Genomic DNA, 26,552 nt, shown 5'->3' on the forward strand with positions numbered 1-26,552 from the left:
AGCTTTCATTTTAACCTTTTTTTTTTTAGTACCGGGAAACTGTTACTAACAAAATAAATGTAATGAATCCCATTTATTGTTGTGCACATTCACATGCTTTTATTCAACTTTGAATAGCATTCACACATACAAAAATGAGTAAGATTTGATCCACCTGAACATTCTTCTTGTCTAGAGGCTGAAATAGGATGCAGACTACATGTAACAAAGCAGAAAATTATGCACATTCTAAGAAACTAATTTAGAAACAGAAAAAGCTTTGAGGAAGGAGGGGAGACTTCCTATGGAAAGATGATATTTGGACAGCGGTTTAAAGATAGGCAGGGTCAGGGAATGAGATTGGGACCAGAGGTGGCTTTCTAGGCAGAGGGAAGAGAGGGAGGAAGTCATGGGGACACATGGGAGAGGAAGAGAGTTCAATTTAAGGAGGCCCTGCTGAAGTGAAGGAAAAGGAAATACATATAGGACATATGATTTACGGGAAGAGACTGACAACTCCAGAGTTCACAAACATTATTTATTGCTTTTGCACTTTTTAGGAAACAATACTTTGCAGGTCCTCTATGATATAGTCCTTACAATAGCATTATGAAATAAGTGTTCAACACTATTGCATTTTATCTACATGGGAAAATGACAGAATGCCTGATAAATTTTGAGCTGTTAATCAAACAGCCTCCCTGAACCAATGTTGCAGTGCATTTCCAGTGCGGGAAATGGAAGGTATAAACACTGTTCACAGCAGTCTTTTAGAAGCCCAAGAATAAAGGATATAAGGGCTTATAAAAGAGGGTAGCAGGCTCATAAATATATGTTGTTTATATAATGTGTGTATGTGTGTGTGTATATATTCTCTCTCTCTCTCTCTCTCTCTCTCTCTCTCTCTCTCTCTCTCTCTCTGTCTCTCTCTCTCCTCACCACTCAGGCTCAGGATTGTGTGGTTCATGCTTATTAAACCTAACACTGTAGTAAGTCCTTACTGAATTTGAGAAGCAATGATGAATACACATAAAATAAGAAATGGCCTGAAGAACTCAGAGAAAAAAACTCAGTAAATAGAATTGGAGGGGGAAAGAGGCAGGGAGGAAATAAAAATGTACATTTCAAAATATTGAATCACAAGGATTTATCATTGAACAAAAGGGAGGGGAGAAGTAACTTGCTAAGAGAAACATGCGTAATCTGTTTTGAATGTTATACCCCACTGCATTTATCAATAAGCCCAGTTAGTTTCATACACTTCATTTTTGATGGCAACCTTTTTTTAAATATTTGCTTTCATCTTTGTAAGAAATTTTTAAATAGTTGATAGAACCGAGTAAAATAATCTGTCTTCCATTGTCTTTTGCTTCATTTTGTTTTGAGACAGGGTCTCCTTGTAGCCCCAGCTGGCCTGGAATTCACTCTGTAGAGCAAGCTGGCCTCAGTCCCAGAGCTCTACATGCCTCTGCCTCCTAAATGAGTGCTGCTGGATCAAAGGAGAACACTATCACACCCAGCTTATCTTTTATTGATAATCTTTAAATGGGATGGGCCATGGTTACTTTACAGAAAATTCAGAGACCATCAGCCATAGTCAAGTGAGGAAAGGAAGTTTAATAATTTTATGCCAGTGGGACTGACCCCATGAATAAAAGGAGTTGGTCCCCTTGTTCAAGTTTTGGAAAGTTTTTATACTCATATGTGGGGAAATGAAAACAAAAGGCAAAACAGCACATAGGAACATGAAAACTTTGAAAAACAATACATATAGGAATGTGAAAACTTTGAAAAACAAAGACCTCCATTCTGGGCAACCAGAAGAGGAAGGGTGGGAAGACTCCTGCTCACCTCCCTCACACCTAAGCACTTGCCTCACATAGTTCCTGCTGCAAAGTTCATAATTACCATAATATTGCAAAGGCTGTCCATTTTCATAATAGTTATTTCAAAAGTAATTATGTTCTTGGACCACCGATTAGTTTTAATAACATTTATTTGATCACTTTTCCCTCCCTCCCTCCCTCCCTCTCTCCCTCCCTCCCTTCCTTCCTTCCTTCCTTCCATCTTTCTTTCTCTCCCTTTCACTCAAATTAAACTAAGGAATAGTTAGGATCATAAATGATTGAAGAAAAAGCTTAGCTATCAGGACTAATGCCAAAGAAATAATCTAAACTGTGACCCCTTATTCACCTTCACAGATGTATGACAGTAGTCAATATGCAAAGGTGTTAGTAGCTCCAGTTTTTCCGTTAGAAAAATTCCTCTTATAAAATCCATTTACAGGTGGAAAAACACAATGAGTCAATAAATCAATAATTAACCAATACTCAAACAAGAACATGAAGGAATTCTGAACTGTATAGCATAGTTTATGATAGGAGGATATTACTGGAAGACTGGTAGACTATTTATATTAGTAATTAAAACTGATTTGTATCAATGTGTTTTTATCCTGTCTATAAATCAGAAGTTTTAATAGTACAAATATAAATCTGAAATTTAAGGGAAATATTTTCTATGCTGAAAATATTTCTTTGTGGAACTGCTAACATATTCCTACATGTTTTTCTTTTTCAGATCTGCAAGCAATAACTTATAAAATATACATTGCACATTAGTTTGTAAAGTAAAAAAAAAAATCAAGCTTTTAGATCAATAATTTTGCCTTACAATTTATTAGAGAGGAAACACAGTTAAATAACAATTATAGTTCAAATAAAAGTTCATCCTATTCCTTAGTAACATATACAGGACTTCTCTATACCAACAATTCTGAAAAAATATTTTCCCCAAGGAAAGGAAATATAATAATCTGAAATTCGAGAAATGTCTCAAATAAAATGAAAAATGATTTCAAGGTTGTGCAGTTGAAGAACTGGCTCTCGGCAAAGCATAATGTGCTTAGGATTTAACTGTTTCAGTTTGGTGACCTTCAATAACATGCAGAATAATTACAACAGCTAAAATGTGAATGCGCAAGCACTGCCCATCAGAAACAGCCACAGCAAAGCTCATTTTTGTTTCTGTCATGCACACGTTTGCAAAAGAAGCATCCCAAAGCTTCATATTTATTTTTCTAAAATCATGTTAATTTCTTATTTATTTCAGGCATTACTAGAGACTCAAAATTTACTGCGCACTCAGGTTGCAAATTTTACCTTCAACCTTGGATTTTCAGGGAAGTTTTACCACACAGGTAAGAAGGAGCTTTGTGTTCTCGGGCAGCTACACACAAATAGGAGATTGGATTCTAAATGCTCCCATAAGTAAAAGTAGAGTGACCATGTTGGCTATGGGAAATTAACTTGGGTGCACTATTTGAGTAGCCAAATCCAAAATCAGCAAAACTTGTTTACTTTGGCAAAAACTCTTAAGATCCCGGCAGAAGAGGAAGAGTACTGACTTCTTCAACACTATCAGAAGAAACATCCTCATTGTTCCAACAACGTCTACGCATGATTTGTCTGCAGTGGGAATGTGTGCATTGGTAGGAACGATGGTGAAGAAGCAGGGCTAGGACATATGGCGACAGGCAGGACTTTAAACCATCAAGTAACCAAAGTGGGAGACAGCTTTGTGTACAGTATTTTTCCTTCAGAAAACATTTGGTGATGAGGGATGAATTTTATACACTCAGAGAAATGTAATCCACCCTAATGTTTGCCTTCTTAATTTGCTTTCCTTTGAAGACTTATTCTCTAATAATATTACTACTAATTAAGTCTGATATCCATTAAAATTCCCACACTCCAGCATGCATTTTTTTTCCAGCTCTATCCAGTCGTTATTCATCTGTTTAGTTTCAGCCCTTCAACAAATTCTCAGAAGGAAGTTTATTTTATGGCATTTACACTATTTTCTCTTATTTCTTGATTCTTTATACATTTGTATCCAGATTTTTGCATATATTTTCAGAGTATTAACATTGTACTATGTCACATTAGTATACAGAGAACTATGTTTACCAAATTTATTGCCTTGCACTGACAGAAAAACAGTAAGCTACATGTTATAGTCTATGCTAAAAGGACACCCAAGATCTGCATTTAGACTGTGAGCTAAATGCTTTATATAGTATTGTAAGCTGTTTGATTGACAGCATCTTTGAGGAAATAATTCAGTCATCTCTATGCACTTAAGCAGCTTACTAACTCAATAAAAATATCCCATGCAGAGGTAGCCTGTAATTACCATAAGTGCTGCTTGTTTACTGTAGGAGACTCTGGAATGTTAAAGCCCAGCATGCTTCATTAGAATACTGAAGTAACAATGTCCTACTGCTTTTATTCTTACGCTTTGGTTTAACATACTTTGAAACATATAAATCTGTTTAAAGTAATAGAAGGGATATTTGTATTTAGACCAGTTGATAAACCAAATGATTGCAGGGTTTTTTTGTTTTGTTTTTTTTTTTTTTTTTTTTGTTTTTTTTTTTTTGGTCTTTTTGAGACAGGGTCTCCCTGTACCCCAGCTGTCCTGGTACTTACTATGTAGATCAGGCTGGCCTTGAACTCACAGAGATCAGCCTGCCTCTGCCTCCTGAGTGCTCGGATTAAAGGCGTGGACTACCATGCCCGGCTATGGTTGCAGTTTTTAAGAATACATTTTTCAGAGACACTGGGTCATCATATCTGTTCAAATAATTCAATTCCAGCTTGCAATTTTTTAAACAGAAATGATTTTGTCATCTTCAAAAGCCCCTTAAGTGAATTCATTCCAAAGAAGCTCTATGAAATTACAAACCAGGTAACTGTGATGGCTGTAATACAGGGGGAAATTATAACTATTTGGAGTTCATACACAAAAAGTACGATTTTGTCTTAAATAACTTCATAGTATAAGCAAAGCCACAATTTTGCCTGAAATATATCTGGATAACTATGTCAATTTTATTTACTTTTCATACACAGACATACTAAACCTTCCAGACATGTGCAGAGTTAATGTTGATAAAGGTTACAACAATTCCTATTTCTTCTTTATAATCCTGGGCATGGGTACAATGCCCACTAGAACATAAGCAGAATACTGCATGTAAATATTTCTACAAAAGTTAATTAAGGGGCTGGAGAGATGGCTCAGCATTTAAGAACACTGTTCTTGCAGAAGACCCAGGTTCAAATCCCTGCACCCACATGGCAGTTAATAACTGTCCATAACTCCAGTTCCAAGGGATCTGACATCCTCTTCTGTCCTCCGTGGGCATTGCATGACACGGGTGAACTTACTTACATGCAGGCAATACATGCACACATATAAAATAAAAATAATAAAAAAAAATTTAAATAGCTCCTGAAAGATATATTTTAATTATATCTCTTAAATAGAGTTTATTGACTCTAAATTGGAAGTACTCTAGCAAAAATGATGGAAGAAACACCCAACATTGTTGTGCTATGTTATAGCCCATTTGGTAAATAAGACATATGTGTAAAGGCACAAATCTTAGTGATTTTATTTCCTTAATACAAATATGGGGCTGGAGAGATGGCTCAGTGGTTAAGAGCATGGGCTGCTCTTGCAGAGGACCTGCGTTCAATTCCCAGCACCCACATGGTGGCTAACAATTGCCTGTAATTCCAGTCCCAGGGGAATCTGATGCCCTCTTTTGACTGCCATGGGCATTGCACACAGTACAGGTACACTTAAATACATGCAGGTAATATACTCATACACATAAAATAAAAATAAATAGATAAAATATTTCAAAAAATACAAATATATAACTTTAACTTCTGTGTTATTTTGTCTGAAGGAGCATTGAAAAGCTCACAGCATTTCTCGAGGGTATAACATAGTATGTTGAACTCTTATTAATATATTTAAGCTATGAAGTTTTCATAGAATTGAATTACACATTTTTTGCCCTCTGTCTGAAATGCATGCCTCACCCTAGTCTAATCACATTCGTATATGAATATTTAACATTATAGAAGTTTGCAGGCCACGGAAGATCATTCCTGCTGTGGGCGCTTGGCTCTGATGTGTAACTCTGAGGAGGTGGCCTTGTCTGTTCTCTCCCAAGATGATTTGATTTCCCAGTGCATAAAGGATGCTGATTGATGAGGCTCATTGTTTTGAAGACACTTAATCACATATGTCCAGTGTAATAATGATTGATTCTGCATGTGTTAGACTGCTTCATTTATTCACATTTCTCCTGTGTTCTTTCCTGTTCACCTTCTCTGTCCTTCACATGCTAAAAACAATCTCACCCCCAAATGGCATATTACTAAGCCTTCCCTAAAATGTCATTTATCCATAGGTGGCAGATTGAAAAAGGAATGACATAGTGCTGATTAAAAAGAAAAAAATAATGGAAGTGTGGAATTTAGGATGAAATATCTTAGTCTGGAAATGTCTACATCTTGATTGAAACTGCACAATAGAAACTCAGATGGATGGAAACAATGCTGTGGGGATGTCTTCCGGGAAACAATGCTATGAATTTTATTTTTCATCATATGTGATTTCTAGTGAGAATCTTTGCTGCTCTTAGTATTTTATAGTGTATGAGACATGGCCAGTCATTAATTCATAAATAATGTTTGCAAATTAGGTTAACATTGCTTTCCCAGGATGTCAACTTTATCCAAAAAGTGTACTTTATAAAACCAGTTATTGATTTCAAAGATGATGAGAAGAATTCATACCTTTTTTCTCCTTTGGTTATTATTCAATGTGTGTGTGTGCCTGTGTGTGTGTGTCTGTGTGTCTCTGTGTGTGTGTGTGTTGTTTATTTTTCTATATAAAGTGTGGATTCAAAGACTAGACATTAGAAACAGATTGCTTGTGTTGAAATCCAGGCTGTAATATTTTACCAACTACATAAATAGAAATGAGCAAGTTAATCTTTCTGTGTCTCAGTTTCTCCATCTCCAAAATGGAAATGATATAGTGTTGCCTCTTATGTACACAGTGGTGCCTAGCATGCTGTAAGTGCTCTGTATGTGCTTTAAATTAATAATTTTAAAGTACTTTATATGAGAATAAATGTCCACATATCATTTATGTATATCTATTTTTCCAATAGTGGAATAGCGGATATCTTTGAACAAATTTTTTTATTTTATTTAGCATAATATTATAATAAGTTGATTATATACCCAACTATATGAAACCATGCCAAGTTCTAGCTAGAAAGAAAAATAGGAAACACATTATTCATATTTGCAAATTAGAATACTTCATGTATTCTATGCAGAAGATATTAAAACAGTCAATGGAATCATTAAGGATGTTAACATATTGTCCAACTCTCACTAAAAATATTGTTTATTTGGTGTCAGGGTTGCAGCTCAACAGGTAGAGCCCCTCTCTGCTGTGCATGGTGCCATTCTCAGCAAAGGAAAAAATATGCTGACAGATTTAAAGAACTTTAGATGCATATCATTATCTCAGAATAATGATCCTGAAATCCGACAGGAGAGTATCTCACCTTATGCATCACTCTAAATTCCTGTCTTCTAGGAAGGAGGGGAGATAAAAAAGCAGAATTTTAAAAGAAGAGTGAAATATGTCTATGTGTTTATTCATTGAGACATGATTTCACTTTGTAACCCTGGCTGGCTTAAACTCACTATGTAGACTAGGCTGGTATAGAGCTCACAGAGATCTGCGTCCTTCTGCCTCCCAAATCCTGAGATTAAAGGCACGTACCACAACAGCCAGCTGTACTTTAGTTTTTATTAATAATGATTTAGACATGATTCTGACTTAGGTTAGAAGTAAAAGGCTTAATTGGAGCAGAGCTTATTTGATATTTGAAACTAGTATTAATGTGGTCATACACTAGCTACAGATAGCATTTTGGATCATAACTTAATCATACTTAAGTATGAAAAAGTATGTGTTTTGACTATCAAAATGCAGCATTTTCATTGAGTTAGGTCTGAAGTCATTTGAAATGCTCTGTTGTGTTCCCTGAGCATGATTTGGTTTCATATTTTTCGCTAAGGTATAGCATGTCAAGGGTCAGCCTCATGTGGCTCTGAATTTTATGACCAGCTTAAAAGAAGAGAAATGTGGCAAAAAGTAACCTATGGTGTTTGTTTTGTTTTGTTTTTAAAAAGCCTAAATGTTACTCTCAAACTGGTGAAGAGTGTTTGTAAATTAGCATAATCTCTGATAAAAATCACTATTTTTTATTATCAATCATCATCTGTTTGTATCAGTAGTCTATAACTTTTCTTTAAACTGAGTGACTGACCTTCCTCATCCAGTATGCACTACATACCTCCTGCCACTCACAACAATGATCAGTGGAGCCAAAAGGAAATAAAAGCATTTCCAAACATTCTCTATTCAGAGAACAGTAGACTAATTCCAGGAGGGGGAGACAGCTAGCAATTCTTCCTCATAGATGATACAAGTACCTTTTCTAATCTATGGCCCAGTCTGCTTAATTATGACCAGGAGAAACATCAGTGACATAAACATTTCATCCATGGAAGGGATAAACAGAAATTTCGTCAGTGGAAATGGTAAACAATAATTAGTTTAGATTTCAACATTTTATATTCCCAATACACTAACAAAAGTCAGTAATTGGTAGACTGTGATCCAGCAGTTCAGCAAACCTTTATGAACATAGAGAACACTGTCTGCCCACTTTGTTCATAGGAATTCATAATTTTCCAAACTCCTCTTTCTTTATTCTGTGTAGTAGTGTGCTGCTAAGGCTCATTGACTATTTTAAGAAAGACAGAATTGAATTATTCATTTACTCAGTGCTCCAGAAAAATTGTATGTTACACTGCAAGTTAATAAGATTCAATGCCCGACTTTAAAATGCATAATCTTATGCAGGTTAAATTTTTAAGAATGTGTAAAAAGGTAAATTGCAAACACAACAATTAAGAAATCATTTGGTACTAGATTTTAGGAGATCCTAATAATTACTACCGTTGGTACCTGGCAGTCAGAGCATGTAGGGCATTAATAGATTGACCTCATTGACTGTATGAAGCCCTTATTGCAAACGTATTTATTTCATCGTTTTAAACCAGAAAACTGAGATTCAGAGAAGTTTACTTACTTAAGACTTATTTTAAGTTAATTAAGCAAGAAAGTAACAACTTAGATCCAGGTACTGAATCCAAATGCATACATTACCCTTTCACAGCATTCTGTCCATGACTGAGGAAGTTTTTCAGAGAACACACAAATGGAACATTTTAAGAAAATCTTTAAAATAATGTTAATATGTAATCCCCTAATTTAAGTGAAAACATATAAAATCAAAGACCAATCTGTAAATCATATTGTGCTATGAAAGAATAAACTAAACAAATATAGTAGAAATCAGAACTTGTTAGTTTATTTACATAGTTTATTATTTCAAGAGCATGGAACAACTGCTTACTACATGATTAATTTCAGAACATTTTACAGTTAGGCTGAATATTACAAAATTGTATAAAATATATTTAACTTTATAAAGTGTAAATATTCCTGAGTGGCTACAGTGTGATTGATTAATTCTCTTAGAAACAGTGAAATAGTTTTTTTTGTTTGTTTGTTGTTTGTTTGTGTTTTGTCTTTTTGAGACAGGGTCTCCCTGTAGCCCCAGCTGTCCTGGAACTCACTATGTAGACCAGGCTGGCCTTGAACTCACAGAGATCCACCTGCCTCTGCCTCCCAAGTGCTGGGACTACAGGTGTGTGCCACCATGACTGGCTCCTGTTGCTTTTAATGACAAGATTACAGTGTTTCCTGTTTCACATGACAACCATTTCCTTTTAAAAAAAATAATTATTATTTTTATTTTATGTATATGTGTGTATTGCCTGCCTGTAGGTAAGTGTACCTGTGTTGTACAATGCCTGTGGAGGACAGAAGAGGCCGTTGGATCCCCTGGAACTGGAGTTACGGACAGTTGTTAGCTGCCATGTGGGTGCTGGGATACGAACCTGGGTCGTCTGCAAGAACAACCAGTGTTCTTAACCGCTGAGCCATCTCTCCAGCTCCAGACCATTTGCTTTTTGATAAGACATACTAGCTTCAGATTCTAAAGTCAGCTTTCTTTTAGAAATAATTATGATTTTCAATGTTAAACTTTTAAGAAGTATTAAAATGGAAATTGCATGTGCATAACATTAATTTAAAATGTAATGAAGCAAAACTACATACAGAGTAAGTGCTCAGCTGTTTTTCTTTAAATGTATTAAAAGATTTTAAAGAAAAATGCAAAACTAGTTTTTTTCCACTGGTTTGACCTAGAAGATGAATTTGTAGGTTGTTTTATTTTTATTTACCTTTCTAGATTGCTTTTATTTTCCACATTTCTTCAATAAATATATGATACTTTATAATCAGAAAAAAAAATGTAATAAAATTCACCAAATTAGCAATTCAGCTTTAGACATACACAAGAAAAAGTTTATATAAAAAAGTGAGTTAGCACCCCCTGATCAAGTTTTCTGTGTACAGCAGGGAATAATTTGATAACTCACCTGTTGATAAAATTTAAAAATATATTTATTGCTTATTACCATTGTGTGCTAGCAATTCTAAACAGTTTCATAATGAATAGTCCTAAACTTCATCTAGGATTACAGCACCCACCACCCAGGTCCCAAACCCCCTTTCCCCTGAGGTTATTTGTTCTCTTCTGATTCAGAAAGCAGCGTGAAGGATTAAATGAAGCTTACAAAACTAACCTTTATGCCAGTAAAAGACCTCCATTGAAGCCACTTTCCCTTGATGTTTCATAGGGACTGAAGAGGAGGACGAAGGAGATGACCTTCTGCTTAGGTCCGTGGATGAGTTCTGGTGGTTTCCCCACATGTGGAGCCACATGCAGCCCCACCTCTTCCACAACGAGTCATCTTTAGTTGAGCAGATGATTCTGAACAAGGAATTTGCCCTGGTGAGCAAATTTTACTGTGGTGCTTCTCTATTGTGTACTGTGATTAATAGTATATGGTAAACAATTTATTAATCTGAATCTCATAGAAACAGAATGAAAGCAAATATCAAATTATACTTCATGTATTAAAGACACATGTTGTTTTATGATACCCTGTTTCAGGTCCGAGCATATATGTATAGTTAAGATGTGAATGAGCATATATCTGAATACTCTTACATATATAAGATACATAATATATGAGTTCTACACACACTGATATATAGCAGTGTATTGTTTAAAGTCATTTTCAGGAAGTTGATGTCTCAATGAAGGATTATTCTAGCATCTATAAAAATGAAAACTCATTCGTTCTTATTCTATACCATACACAGTACAGTTGCCTCTTGTGTCAGAGATGCAACAATGTATCGGTACCTGAATAAAGATAACTTGGCTCTTGGAGTCATTTAAAACTAAGAGTGAGCCCAATCTGCTCTCTGAAGTCTTCCTTCTCAGTTCTCCGGAAACTGTTCTTCCAATTCAGGCCATACACTTTCATTATTGAAATAGTACATCCAGTAGGACATGGGAAAGAAATGAGGAACAGAAAGAATTTTCCTTTTCTGACCCATACTGGTCCAGAATGGATACACAGCAGCAAAGAGATGCTATCAATCTATTCACACTGTGGTCTGAAGCATCAACTGGGAATAATTCATTTTTCCGGAAATGTATGAAAGATAGAAATCTTGCCCCATCCCCAAATCCTCAAGGGAATATTTTTGTGTTTGCATCATGGGACATATTATCTCAGAATACTAGAATCCCCTCAAAATTCTGTACATCCATTTAGGAGTCCCATCATAAATGCCTACAATTCATTTGTACTGTCTCATTGTTTTTAAGGTCATATTTGGAAGCATAGCCCTCAAATGTATACTCTGGTATCTTATAAAATTATATATAGTTTTTATTTTAAACGATCACTTTACTTTCATTTTTAAATTTCCAGCTCAGACTTGCACATAGACTTGCAAGTATGGACAACACAAAAACCAGTAAGTTCATAGTCTCAGGCACCAATATATTTTAACTGAACTTTGACCTTCTGTCAGTGACTGTTTGATGCTGTGCAATCACTTTAATCCTCTGTAATGGTTTTCCACATGTAAAAATGAGCAGTGTAGAAAGACCCACCATGTAGGACTGCTCTGTAGATGCATACCTGAGCATTGAGTAGTAAACCTTCAAATAGATATTGCTTAGCTAATTGTGTCCTTTAAATATAGACTATAATGCAGTTATATCCTGTTTTAAATAGCTGTACACATATATTAAATATGGATTTATGAGACTGAACTTCATTTAATCTTCAGGGGATAGCTAATAAATTCTGTACTGTTAAAGAGCATTATAAACTGAAGTAAATTTCCTGTACTCAAAAGTAAGTGTGCTAAACATTGTTAGCGTGAGTACTTCGAGAATCAAACAAGTTTATCACTTGACTTAAATCTCCCTGCTCCAGTACTGTTCTCCAGTGTGACTCTCGAGGTTTGTAGGTTATATTTCATAATGGCTGATTTCACCTGTTTGGATAATTTCTTTTTTAAAAGCTATGGTGAGAGCGCTGGAAAAGATTCAAATATAATTCCTTTGTAATGAAATGTTGAAAGCAATTTAGGTTCCATTCAGAACAACTACATTTGTTTAGTCAGTGAAGCTGGAAGCTAGACTTAAAACTATAAATACATTTTGTTTAAAAAAGATCTTATGTGTTGCATAGTCAAAATATTACAACTAATGTGAAGTTTGTTAAAACACACATTGAAGTGGTTTTGTCCTTTTCTTTCTGGAGTTCAGTTCCATAAAACCCTAGAGGTATCAAGTCATGACATTAAAAGCCCCACCTTCCCAGGCATCAACATAGCTTGACATTATCTGTGAGATCCAGAAAGTCAAGAAACATTTACTTTTTATCAAATTGTCTTTCCACGTCCAGGTGACACTTTAAAACCATCAACAGTACCAAGATGGCAGAGAACAGTGGAAAGCACCAAATGAAATTTTGGCAAGTTAATACTAGTCCCAACTTCTGTAACAAGCTCTAATAAAGCTGGCAACTTAGTTAACATCTTCATGCCTCACTTTCCTCTCCTGAAATGCTAATGACTGTGCTTTTCATTCTCTGCTCTACAAATTTTCTTTAGATAATTAATTTACATCAGCTCGTCTGCCAAAGACAAGCACTGAACCAGATAATGCCACTGATAAATCCAGCCTCAAAAGTCTGTGAGTGCTGACAACATCAGCCCAAAATTTGGAAAGAGTATCTTGAAATACTCATCTGGCTGCAAATGAAGCAATTATGGAAAGAAATTTTCTAAGTAAATGAGCATTTATATGCATAAAGACCGAAGTGCCTAAATCCTTCTGTAAAAACAAAAAGTCTATCCTGACATTACTAATTATTTCTTGGTAGGACCATGTGTGACAGAGGGATTGTCAGTTTGTCAGTTTCAAATGCACAGTTGTTCTCTTGACATTTCTAAAAAGTATTCAAATGACACAGAAAAGGCTTGATATTGATATCTTTAGATATAATTTTTGGGGGCTGGAGAGATGGTTCAGTGGTTAAGAGCACTGGATGCTCTTGCTAACAACCATCTGTAACTCCAATTCCAAGGGTCTGATGCCTTCTTCTGGCCTCTGTGAGCACTGCACACATGGGCGTATCTATGTTCAAACAAAACACTTGTACATATAAAAATAAAAATAAAAATCCATCAACCAAAAAATTATTTTGAGAAAGAGAAATGTTTTTCCAAAACCCAGGCAATCATTCTGGCCATATTTGTGAAATCTCCCTTTAATTCTACCTGCATAGTTATTTATTTATTTATTTATTTTTTGGAACATGTTTAAAAATCAAGAGAACATTGTAAGATTGTTTTCTTTAGCCTTTTATCATTTTGTAAGAGGCTTTACTTATAAACAGCATTGACGTTGTTTAATTCATCTGTGTATGCATATTATGTGGGTGTGTATGTACATTTGTTTGAAGAATATTAGTCTATTGATAGGCAGAGTAAGTCAAGACATGGAAGCTGCAATAGACTTTACTCGGTATCATAGTAGAGTGGAGAAAAATGTTTCTAAATTCTTTTCCAATAATAAATCATAGACAATTGCTGGCATTCAAGTGCTTGAGCATGTCGATAAACTGAAATGAAGCTTCAAAGGTGACAACAAAGGCTGAAGGGAGCCAGAAACACTGGGCGTCATGAGAGCAACTAATGAAGAAGTTACCAAAAGTCACTCCTGATTTAACCTGCATTTCTATTTCAGTCACAGAAAAAGACTGCCTGGAGCATAAACCCCAATTGTTTATTTTCATTCCACAGTAGGCTTGTAGGAAAAAGTGTTTTGTTGTTTTGAGTTTTGTGTGCACACTCATTAAAGTTTCCAAGCAGTGGGGCTTTTCAGTTCACTGATTATATCAGAAAATGTCCTGAAGGAAAGAGGACATTTTCCATAATGATGAAAAAATTTCAATTTCATTTACCAATAAAGTATCTTAGTTTTACTAAGTAAATGAAGATTCCTGAAATTAAAGGTTTTTAAGTTCCACTGTTAAAAAGTTCCACAGATTTTTGAAATATGAAGACCTGAGTTTGGATCCCCAGCACCCTTGTAGACAGCTAGACAGGCTGTGCACCTATAATCCACACACTGGAAGACATACGCTTCAGGTTTAAAAGAAATTATGGAATGAGTATGGGAATATTGGCACATTGCAGTGAAAGAGAGAGCTCCTGCCAGGTTATGCTAAGTGTATATTCACTAGACTGTGGAACATGCTGCCTTGCATACTTCAAAATTTCTAAATTGTCAAAAAGTGATGATTATGGTATATGAGAAAGCTCAGAGGACAAAGGCATTTGTTTCCAAGTCTGAGGAGCTGAATTCAATGTCATATGATGAAAGGGAAGAATAGATTCCCTAAAAATAGTTCTTTAACTTCCACACACTTGCTATAGCACATGCATGTTAGCACACTGGCCCGCACACAATAATAAATAAATAAATATAAATAAATAAATAAATAATAATAAAAAATACTTTAAAAAACGGAAAAAAATTAACTTGGAAGTTTAAGGAGAAGGAACCCTCATTCTGATAGTATGTGTGCACGTTCGCTAAAATATCCTGAACTAAGTACAGGAATAGTATTAATTAATTAATTAATTTAAATTTTTCCAGACAGCTGATCAATTACTATCTGAAGTCATAGCAATGGTGACAGCATGCACAAGTCCCATAAAAGTTCAAACCAGACAAAATCCCAGCATAGACATGGGAAGTGGGTAAGAAACCTTAACCCAACCTAAGGAACACTTTGCAACTGATGGCTGTTGGGTAAGGAGAAACAGTCTCTTTCAAGTATGGGACTCCTAGTAAGCTGACCAGGCTTCAGTGGATGGACCCACACTGAAGGATATATATATAAGAGAGAGGAATCTGGGAGAGAGGAACATTAAATTTGGTGAGGGAAAGTAAGAGGAGATCTGGATAGGGGAGGGGATTGAAACACCATCAAATTATATTATATGAATATTGCAAAATCTTAGTTAAAACAAAAAAGGCCCAGATTAGGTCTCACATTCTCCAGAGTAGAAAAAATAAGGTGTATTGATTTCATGTGACATAATAATTGTCACAATTGTAGTGGCTTAGACGATGCAAACTGACACACAGTTCTGGAGGTCAGACATTCTAATGAGCCTCACAGGAAAATCCATCTTGCCTCTCCCATGTTCTGGACACTGACCACATCCTTAGGCTTTCAGCCATGCCCCCTTACCTGTGTTTTTGCCGTGTTTTCTTTTGCATGCCCCCTCCTGTCACCCTCATATAATGGGGTTGTACCCACCCAAATTCAGGGTGATGTTTCCATCTCAGGATCTACTTCCTCATGCTTGCTAAGTCTCTCCTGCCATGAAGGATAACGCATGCACAGCCTCTGGGGATCAGAGTGTGGATCCCTTTAGGGAGACAGGAAAAATTTGACAGATTCCTGAATGTTCAGAAAGAATTACTGTCTGGGACTGGAGAGAAGCTCATCTGTTAAAAGCACATCCTGCTCTCTGCAGAGGACCCAAGTTCACTTCCCAGTACCCATGTTAGGCAGCTCACATACTAAAGGGCCAGAGGGCTCTGACACCTTTGACATCCACAGGCACCTGCATGCATATGCATATTACTACATATGGATACACACATAATTAAAAATGAGATAAAAGCTTTTTTCACAAAGAGAAAGAAATGATTATTTAAATGATAATTGTAAATGACAATCTAAGTTAAGAAATTTGGAAAATACAAAAATATTTGAAATAAAACTATGATCAGATTCATTAGTTATTTAATCACCACTGACAATGAACCAAAGAATGCATCTTAGAGAATCAATACTGATTAAGAAAGGTTATTTCACATTCAGAAGAGAGGATACATCCATGCACATGAATGATTTAGGTCAAATAATAATAGTTAAACAATCTGAAGCCTCCAGGCATAAAGGAGAAAGTGAGCAATGTGTGACAACAGGACCTGTGAGGGCATTGTGCTTTGTTAAATAAGCCAGTCAGAGAAAGACAAATCCTGCATACAGCCCCTACACAGGTATCTACAGTAGTCAGACTCAACGAACCAGGCTGGGATGGTGCTTGTTGGAAACTGCAAGGTAAAATGGGAAATTGCTGAGAAAGAGGGATAGCATTTTAGATGAGCAAAAGTACCACCTCTAGAAATTATGCCATATAAAATTGTTTCTTTATATTCAACAATTTTTAATACATTGCACACTTAAAATTTTGCTAATAAGGAAGATTTTATGTTGTGTTCTGGTGACAAAAAATAGTTAAATAAACATTTTTGATAACTGCAGGAGTTCCTTAGAAGTACATGCCTGTTTAGTACAAATATTCTTGTCTATTCATTCAGAAACGGAGCACACTAGATATCTAGAACTACCCACAATGCAAAGATGTAAAGCACACATTCACTTTGCAGCTGGTTTTGTAGGTCAGAACGATGTCACTTAACAGGAAGCTGCAATTTCGATCGCAAGCTCTTACGAATCTTCAGTCTTAGTATCAGATATCAACTGAGGTGGAAGTGATCATGAGGCTCACTTGCAGGGTAAACCTGTTGCTGAACTCATTTTTGTTGAGAAGATTCAGTTCCTCACAAAGTAGGAGACTGATGAAGGCATCACTTTCCAACACCTGTTGTCTAGATCTGCCTTGAATTTATGGCCATATAAGCTATTGCAGAGATAGATCACAGCATAACAGGATGGAGCTCTGCAAGAGGAAATGAGAGATCTGCAATCTACCATCAGAAGCGATCCCTACCACTTTTGCCATACACTTGTGAGGAGCTGGTCGCTAGCTCCATCCCATACTCAGCAGTAGGAAAACTAAGAATATGGACAGCAAGGAGAGAGCATCAGAAGCCACTGCGCTTGCTGTCCATCACATGTGACCACAGGTAAATATAGGGAAGCCTGTGCAATTCATTTATTGACTTAAAAAGATCTGAATGTCAACTAAGACATAATCTCTAACCCCAAGTTTAAGGGCAATTCTAATGTTACAAACAAAACATATTACGTTTAGCCAGTTACTTGTACTGAAGGGTCCACTTGGAACTGATGGGTTGCACTGCTTACAGATACTGATCAACATGATACAGTTCTTGCATGTAAAGTATAAACTGCAGTTGTTCTTATTATATTCACAGATTTGTTCAAATTGCACTACAATTTTTCCAACATCTGTAAAACAAAATCCATCCCCACCAGCACCCATCCTTCAAATTCCTGGCTTGCCCAATCCTTAGAAATGAAGATGCTTTTTACCTTTTATAAGTTTCTTATTTTGGACATTTGGAATAAATGAAATCATGTAATTTATGTCCTTCATTTTTAATTTTTCTTTTCCCAGCACACTCTTTGCCAGACCTGCACATGGTTTGACATCACATTTCATCACCAAATTATATTCCATTGTATGGCTAAATCATATTTTACTTATCCCATGAGTTATATGATACTAGTTCATTTCTACCATTTAATTTTTATTATTACAATATTGCCCTGAATAGTCATGTAAAGTTTATTATATAAAAATATGCTATGATTTCTCTTTAATACCTCCCAGTGGCAGAATGGCTAGATTATATTTTAACAGAGTTTAACATTCTAAGTAGCTTCCAGTTTCTGCAAAGTAACTGTACCATTTTATATTCCTACCAGCAAAAGATAATCCCATTCATCCATTTTCTACACTGTTTCACCAAACTTTATTTTTGCTTTATTATTACCATCCTAGTGGGTGTGAATTGCTTAAAATGAAGATTTTAAGAACACTTTGGCTCCTCAGAGTCCTTAGAAAAACCACATGAGTTCTATAATCAGATGAGCTACATCTGGAAAATAGTCCCCTGGAATTTTCACTGTGACGGCATTGTATTTGCACATCAGTTTGTAAAAATTGCCATTCAAACAGCAATGAGTTTTCTGGTTCCTGGAAATAGGCCACCTTCCCATTAATCTCTTCTTTATTGTTTTTATTTAAAGTATCTTTTTTATTGTCAGTCTGTGTTTTACATTTCTTTTGTTTGATTTATATATATATATTGCTAAGTATTTTAGTTCTTTTTGAAACTATTGTAAATGGAATTGCCTATTTTTCTCTTGGTGTTAGAGACTAAACCCAGGGCCTTTTCAATCCTAAGCATCTACTCTACCACGGAGCTATATATATAACACCATCTCCTGGAAAAGTTTCTTAATTTAATTTTAAATTATTTATTGTTGCTTACAAAAGTACAATTATCTTTTATATTTGCATCCTATAGTCTTTAACTTTGCTGAGCTTGTGTATTATTTTAGTTCTTATGATTGCTTTGGATGGTTTTATATATATGAATGCATTCTCTGAAAATAGAGATAGGTCCACTTCTTCACACTTCTAGGTATATTTCATTTCATCTGTTTTTCCACTTCCCCTAGCTGGAACCTCTAGGTCAACACTGAATGTAAATGTCCACTGCAAGCATTCTTGTTTTACTCCTCATGGGGAGTATTCAATCTTCTTTCATTAAACATTTTAGTGAGTGGTTTCAATAGACATAGATCATCAAGGAAGCCCCTCCATTGCGGGTTCTCCTTCAGGCCAGCTGTGAAGACCCTAACCTTGATCAGGTCCCCTGCCGATTCGGGGGGGGGGGAAGAGACACCCCGGGACTCGGGTAGAAGCAAGCACTAGGAGAGGTGCTGCAGCCTCGTTTAATGCAGGAGGGGGCAGGCATTATATTTCCCTTTTCTCCGGCCCCAAGTCCCTTTAGTCCACGCCATGCAGTCTGTCAGCACTCACTGGGTTTGCAAGCAGGGTACTGAGGCGTGGGCTCCTTTTGGCGGGCTATTTGTGGACCAAGAAGTGAAGTGAATTCTCACTGAATCCCATAGGAGAGGTGCTGCAGCCTCGTTTAATGCAGGAGGGGGCAGGCATTATATTTCCCTTTTCTCCGGCCCCAAGTCCCTTTAGTCCACGCCATGCAGTCTGTCAGCACTCACTGGGTTTGCAAGCAGGGTACTGAGGCGTGGGCTCCTTTTGGCGGGCTATTTGTGGACCAAGAAGTGAAGTGAATTCTCACTGAATCCCAGGGCGCTGGGTCCACACCATCTTTGGAGGCCTCCTGCTACACCCCTCTCCATTCCTCCTTAGTTGAGTGTATTTGTCATGAAAGTGTAGTGGATTTATTAACTGATATCATCTATTTGTTTGATCGGCCTTCATATTTTCTCTTGAATTTGTATATGATACTAATTTTCAGCTGTTCAACCAGTTTTGCATAATGGGGACAAATTTTCCTCAGTTATGATGTATAATTCTTTCTGTCTGTGTATTGCTGAATGTGTTTACTGGTACTTTGCTTAGTATTTTGACTCTACAGTCATATGCCTTATGAGAAGATATTGAGTACAGGCATCCTTAACATAAGCTACCTGACTAAATGATGTAAACATCTTTGTTTGTGTGGTGTCAGTCTTCTTGCATGACTATCACATAAAGACACATTTCTCAAAATGTAGACTCATCAGTAAACAATGCATGCCAGTGCGTTCATTGATGTACTGTTTTAGTACAACATCGCTGGATTTTTTTTTTGTCAAGTCATAATAGCCTCAGAATTAGTCAGTAAATGTTCACCCCTCTTTTATTTTTTTGGATAACTTGTGAACAATTGGCACAAATTAATTCTTGTGCCAATAAAAGAGCTTGGTCCTGGATTTTCTTTGTGAGAAGATGTTTAATTATTGAGGTTATTGATTTTTTATAAATATGTTCAAATATTGCCTTTCTAATCAGGTTTGATTGGTAGTTTCTATGAAATAGTTGATCTATTTCATTTAAATTGACTAAATTTATTACTATGATTCATTCAAAGTGTTCCTTGTGGTAATATAATTCATAATTTTACCTCCATTTCCACCAGTGATTTTTACAGTTTAGGCCTAGACTTTCTTTGTTTTCTGTCTTGTTTTGTTCTGTTCGTTTTGGCCGTGTAGAAGTTTTTATGGTTGCTATTTGTTCCGTCTACCTAAAGGTTTCTTAGTTTTGTTAAATTTTTCAAAGTTTGAGAGAACCACATTTTGGATTTGGTGATTTTGTCGTTACTCTTTGTTCTCCACTTCGCTAATTCTTTCACTGCTGTTTTCCCCGTGATTCCTTTATGCTTGATGTGCCGTTCTTTCTGCAGTTCTTAAAGAAAAAGATTGGGTTATAGATTTGAAGCTTTTTTTTCATTTTTAAATACAGGTAATTACAGCTGTATTCTGGTTACTATTCCATTGTTAAATGTTGATCTATGTCTTTATTCCACTCATATCAACTTATTTTCAATTTTACCCTTTGGTGCATTTGTAACTGCTGGTCAGTCTTTACCATGTGTGATTTCCCAGCATCTACTTCAATTGCACAGTGACACGATTCCATGAGACATACAGACAAGACTTTTCAACCGTCAGTCACATAGTGATGTTGTTCAGTGAGACATGGAAGCATGACTGCTCGTGATCTTTCTCTTCCTTCTCCTCTGGCAACATCGATGTACATATAACATCTGTACCTGTTAAATTTCCTGCTTTTCCACCTTTAATCCCAGCACTCAGCAGGCAGAAGCAGGTGGATCTGTGAGATCGAGGCCAGCCTGGTAACATAGCAACTTCCAGTTCAGCTGTGACTACAGGGAGACCCTGTCTCAAACAAAACAATACAAAACAAAACAACCAAAAAAAAAAAAAACCTCCAGCCTTGGGAAATTAAAGGGGTACTAGTTGGAAAAGAATAGATCAACTTATCCCTATTTACAGATGATATGATAGTATTACATAAGACCCCCTGGAAATTCCACCAGAAAAATGCTAAAAATGATCACTTTCAGCAAAGTGGCAGGATACAAAATCAATTTACAGAAGTCACTAATCTTTCTATATATCAACCTAAGCAGAGAAAGAGATCACAGAAATTTTCCTATTCACAATAGCCTCAAAGAAAATAATATCTAGGAATAAATCTAGCCATAGACATTAAAGATCTCTATAATGAAAACTTTAAATCTTTGAAGAAAAAGATTGAGGAAGTCACAGGCAATGGAAAGACCTCCTGTGCTCATGGATTGGTAGAATTAATGTGGTGAAAATGACTATCCAATCATAAGCAATTTATAGATTCAATGAAAATCTAATCAAAACTCCCATGGCATTCTTCAAAAAATAGGAAAAAGTCTTAAATGCATATGGAATCACAAAAGACCCTGGACAGCCCAAGCAATGTTGAGCACAAAGAGTAATGCTGGAGGAATGACAATACCATATTTAAAACTATAATACAGAATTATATTCATGAAAACAGCATGGAATTGGTATGAAAATAGACATGTCTATCAAAGGCACACTATAGAAGAGCCAAACTTAAGTGCCTACAGTTTCAGCCATGACATATTTGACAAAGGTTCCAAAAATACAAACTGGAGGAAGGACAGCATCCTCAACAAATGGTGCTGACAAAACCGGATCTCCACATGTAGAAGAATGAAATTAGATCTATATATATCACCCTGAACATTAATCAACTCCAAACAGATCAAAGACCTTAATGTGAAACCTGAACTGCTGGAATTGTTAGAAGGAAACAGAGGCAGCACCTACAAGATGTAAGTGCAGGAAAAACTTTCTAATCGGACATCAGTCATTCAGGAATAAGATCAACAGTTGACAAATGGGACCTCATTAAACTAAAGGCTTCTCTATAACAAAGGAAACAATGAATCTAGTGAAGAGCAAGCCCACAGAGTGGGAGAATATCTTTACCAGCTGTGCATCGGACAAAAGATTAATATCCAGTATACATAAAGAACTCAACAAAGAAACAAGATAACAAATGACCCAATTAAAATATGGGCTATGGTTCTGAACAGAGTTCTCAAAAGAAGAAATAAAAAGGGCTAAGGAATACTTTTAAAAGGTTCAACATCCTTAGTAATTAGGGAAATGAAAATTAAAATTACATTAATATTTCATCTATTTGCAGTCAGAATGGATAAGATTAAGAGAACAAATGACACCAAATGCTGGTAAGGAATTGGGAAAAGGGAAACCCGCATTCACTGGTAAGTTTGCAGGAGGTAACCACTATTCAAATCAGTAAGGAGAAATCTTAAAAATTAAAAATACGTCTACCTTATATCTGACTAAACCACCCCTGGGTGTAAACCAAAGAACTTCATATCCTACTACAGAGATACTTGCACAGCCATATTTATTGCTGCTCTGTTCACAATAGCTAAGAAGTGGAAACAATGTAAAATGTCTCTCAGTTGATGAATGGATAATAAAAATGTGGTGCATTGACACAATGGAGTTCTCCTCAGTGGTAAGAGAAAAATGAAATCATGAAATTTGCAGGTGAATGAACTGAACTAGTTGCTGTTACACTAAGTAAAGTAGCACAGACTCAGAAAAACAAGTGATTATGTTCTCTCTCATTTGGGAATCCTTGATCCAAATCCTTATATGTGAGTATATATGCTGATGTAACAAAGGAGACAGGAACATGAAAAAGAACCATGAGGGTAAAGGGGAAGAGGGATCACAAGAGGGGACTAGTAGGAAACAGATGTTATCAAGGAGTAAATGGGAAAAATGGTGGCAACTTTAACCAGGGAGGGATTAGGGAAGGCTATGCAGGGGAGAGAGAGGAGAGAAAGAACACTCGGGTGGTATGAAATCCAGAGGGAATTGTATTAGTTCAAAACGCTACTGGAAAATGCACATACAATACACACACACACACACACACACACATACACACACATCACACCATATGGGAGTGAGTGCGTATGTGTGGTTACACAACAAAAGGGAAACTTCCCTTTGAGTTGTTGTCAGAGTAGTCCAAGAGACTCCCAAATAACACAGGCTATTTCAACAGCCGTTGATTGCCACCCAGACCTTGAAGGTAAGACCCTACTGCTAAAGACAGGACATAATTTGAACACAGGATTCAAAGCACTCGAGCAGGAAATAACCTAGAAGCCTCCTCCCTGAAGATTAGCTCCCACAGTATCAGAGGGGACTATATGAGGGGTGAATATAGGGGAGGGGATCTAAATATGATCAAAATATATTGTATGAAATTAGCAAACATTCAATGAAAAATTTTCCTTCTAAAAACATTCCTGCCTTGCATTCTCATAACTAATACTCGATTTAATTTTACATGTTGAAACCTAAACTGTGAAATACCAGTGCATATATATATCCATAGATTTCTCTCCATTAGCCTCTACTTCCTGTGCTCGTCTTTGTTTCCCTGGGCATGATTTTCCATTTGGTGGTGTTTCCTGCTTCATATCACTTTTCTCATATTTACTTCTTCCTGTGTTGCTTTTAGGAATGTATAAAACACTTTCACGTGTTATAAGCCCAACAATATAATGCCATGCATATGATTTTGAACAATTTCTTTGTAAATCAGTTGAGGTGGAGGTGGAAATGAATATCTACATTGCTTTCTTCTACCTCATCAGTATCTGCACTGTTTGCAGGGGGCTTCCGCAAATCGTTCCCTAAGACTGATGGTGCACTGAGGTATGTTTAGCTGGATGTAAGATGATTGTTGTTTAGTACCCTATATTTTGAATATGTCTGTTCACCTCCTCACTTCTACACTTTCTGACAAGTTGTCAATCTTTTCAAAAAAAAACTTTTTTATTTTATATGTATGACTGTATTGTATGCATGCATGTTGTGTAGTGGCTTCAGAGGTCAGAAGAGGGTGTTTGATCCAGTGCAACTGGTGGATCCCACGCAACTGGTTGTTAGCCACCGTGTGGGTGCTGGGAACCAAACCCTGGTCCTCTGCAAGAGCAACAAGTGCTCTTAACTGTGGAGCCATCTCTCCAGCCCCCTAATTGTCAATTTTAATGTGTTTCCCTTCAGTGTAATTAGTTTCCTTTTGCTACTTTCAAGGTTTTCTTGCCCTTGCCTTTGAACATTTTGCTGTGTGCCATTCTGTCTCCTTGTGTTTGTGTTGGAGTTCATTGACCTTCTTGGATGCAGATTATTTTTATCAAATTTGAAGACACTGCACATGATGTTCCTTTAAATACCCATTGTGTCCCTTTCTCTCCTTGTGGTTCTTCCATCTCATGTATGTTGGTTTCCTTACATCGTTCCATTACCCTCGGATGTACTGGTCATTTTTCTTAATTCTTCTTTTCATTCTGTTCTTCTGATTTCATAACTTCTATTAATCTACCTTAAAATTGATTTAGTCCTTCTCCTGTAGTTTAAAGTCCCCGTTGAACCTTTTAACAAACTCTTTTGTTTTTTTAATAATTGTACTTTGTTACTCTAAAATGGCAACTTGGTTATTATACTATTTAACTCGCTGACATTCTTTATGTGAGGCAGTGTCTTCATTACTTTTTGTGTCTTTAAGTATGGTGTGTCATAGCTCTTTAAGTGTATTTGAAATCTTTACTAAACTAAGTTAGCAGATGATGTCTTTAAAGGAACTTTCTGTTGCTCACTTTATTTTCTATGAATCCAACTTTCCTTTCTTTGAAGATTTTGTGATTAGAAAAAGAAAGTGATGATTTTGGGTAATAATTATAGGAGTCTTCATTCTCACTCCCCCATCTCCAGACTCAATTTTGCCCTATTTACTTATATGTTTTCAGATAAGACTGAAGAGTTTAAGACAAAGCTGCTGAGAACGCAGCTTCAGTGCTGCCCCCTGTGGGGAGAAACAGTGTGTTCCTCTTGAACTATCTCCTTTTGGTGTGGAGGTGAAGCATCTGCAAGCCTCCACTAATTGCCAGCTAATATATCTGTTGTTTCTGAAACTGCCTCAGGCTTCAGATGACTCCACTCCTTGAGATCAGTCTATTAAGGTCTTAGATCAAGGAACGAACCTCTTAGCTTCCTTCCCTGGCTTTGTCTGGTGAACAATTTCTTAGTCTGTGATTAGTGTATCATTAATTTTAAGATGATTACAGTCTCCTCTTTAGCAGCTTACCATCAAAAACTTTCATCATTTTAGAAAATGATGTTGATCCAAACTCAATATCTTTTTCTCCACAAATCTGCTTTTCTTATTTCCTGTTCCACTCCTGATGAAATTGGCGCTGTGGAGATGTTGCACATGGCTATTTGGGGCCTACTTTTCTCAATGTAACATCTGGCTTTATAGTATACATCCTGAATTGCTGTAGAAGCCTGATCTCCACTTGCTTTTCCTAGTGTGTATAACCAACCACTCTACAATTGAGACAGGTCAAGGACAGTTCTGAGAAATGGTATTTTGTCCTGTTTCTCATGGAATATTATGTCTTGCTTTATGAGTGAGACTAGACAGAAGAGAACTCTAGATTTCTCAGCAACTCCTAGCTAGTTTAGAACTTCTGTACAAAGTGCTGAAGGCTGAAGAATGCTGAGTGCCTCCCTCAAAGGTGAAAACCAAAGATGTAGGGATAGAGAATTAAGGCGGGAAGGAATCCTGGCGTCTTCGCCTTGCATGCGCCCAAGGTAAAGACAATGACCAAGTCAAGGTCAATCACTACTTTTATAAACCTTGCTTGAATTTATTTCCTTTCATTTGCTTTGTTTCCTTTGTTTTCGAGAGAGTTCTAGAGAGAGTTTCAAAACTAATTTTTACTACTTGTCAATTTCTCTGAGAGAAGATTCACTATTTCAGAAGTCAGAATTCTATCATCTTTATCTTGATAATTTATGGCAATGGCCTTCCACTGGTATTTCTATTCTTGATGTTTTTGGAGTCCATTCTCAACAAAGAGTCTATGGTGAAGCAGTTAGCATGTAATCCAGCCCTATGACTTGTCTTAGAGTTGTCCGAAATATCATAAGATCACCCATCTGGCACTAGATTCTGGTGCTGATTTTTTATGCTGTGGATGCTAACCTGATCATTTACAATTGGGCTTTGGAAGTCTGCAGTGTGTCTTCTCTGGAGTAGTTGCTAATCCTTGATGATTCCTGTCAGTCTGTGTTGGTGACACCATTGTGTTTTACCCTTTCTCTTAAATCAATGCTGCTGGTTTTGCTGGATCTGACCCTGTTCAAACG

General features: G+C 36.4%; 1 protein-coding gene across 1 annotated transcript in view; it reads left to right on the forward strand.

Annotated features, from left to right (window-relative positions):
- Ndst4 (N-deacetylase and N-sulfotransferase 4) overlaps window positions 1-26,552 on the forward strand; it is a 327,838-nt gene that overhangs the window by 145,531 nt on the left and 155,755 nt on the right. The window contains exons 3-4 of the mRNA XM_008829621.1: window positions 3,091-3,178; window positions 10,698-10,852. Of these exons, the coding sequence (XP_008827843.1) occupies window positions 3,091-3,178; window positions 10,698-10,852 (243 nt within the window). The remainder of the gene's footprint in view (window positions 1-3,090; window positions 3,179-10,697; window positions 10,853-26,552) is intronic.

This window comes from Nannospalax galili, unplaced genomic scaffold, assembly GCF_000622305.1.
Source record: "Nannospalax galili isolate Female #2095 unplaced genomic scaffold, S.galili_v1.0 scaffold1214, whole genome shotgun sequence".
Taxonomy (NCBI): domain Eukaryota; kingdom Metazoa; phylum Chordata; class Mammalia; order Rodentia; family Spalacidae; genus Nannospalax; species Nannospalax galili.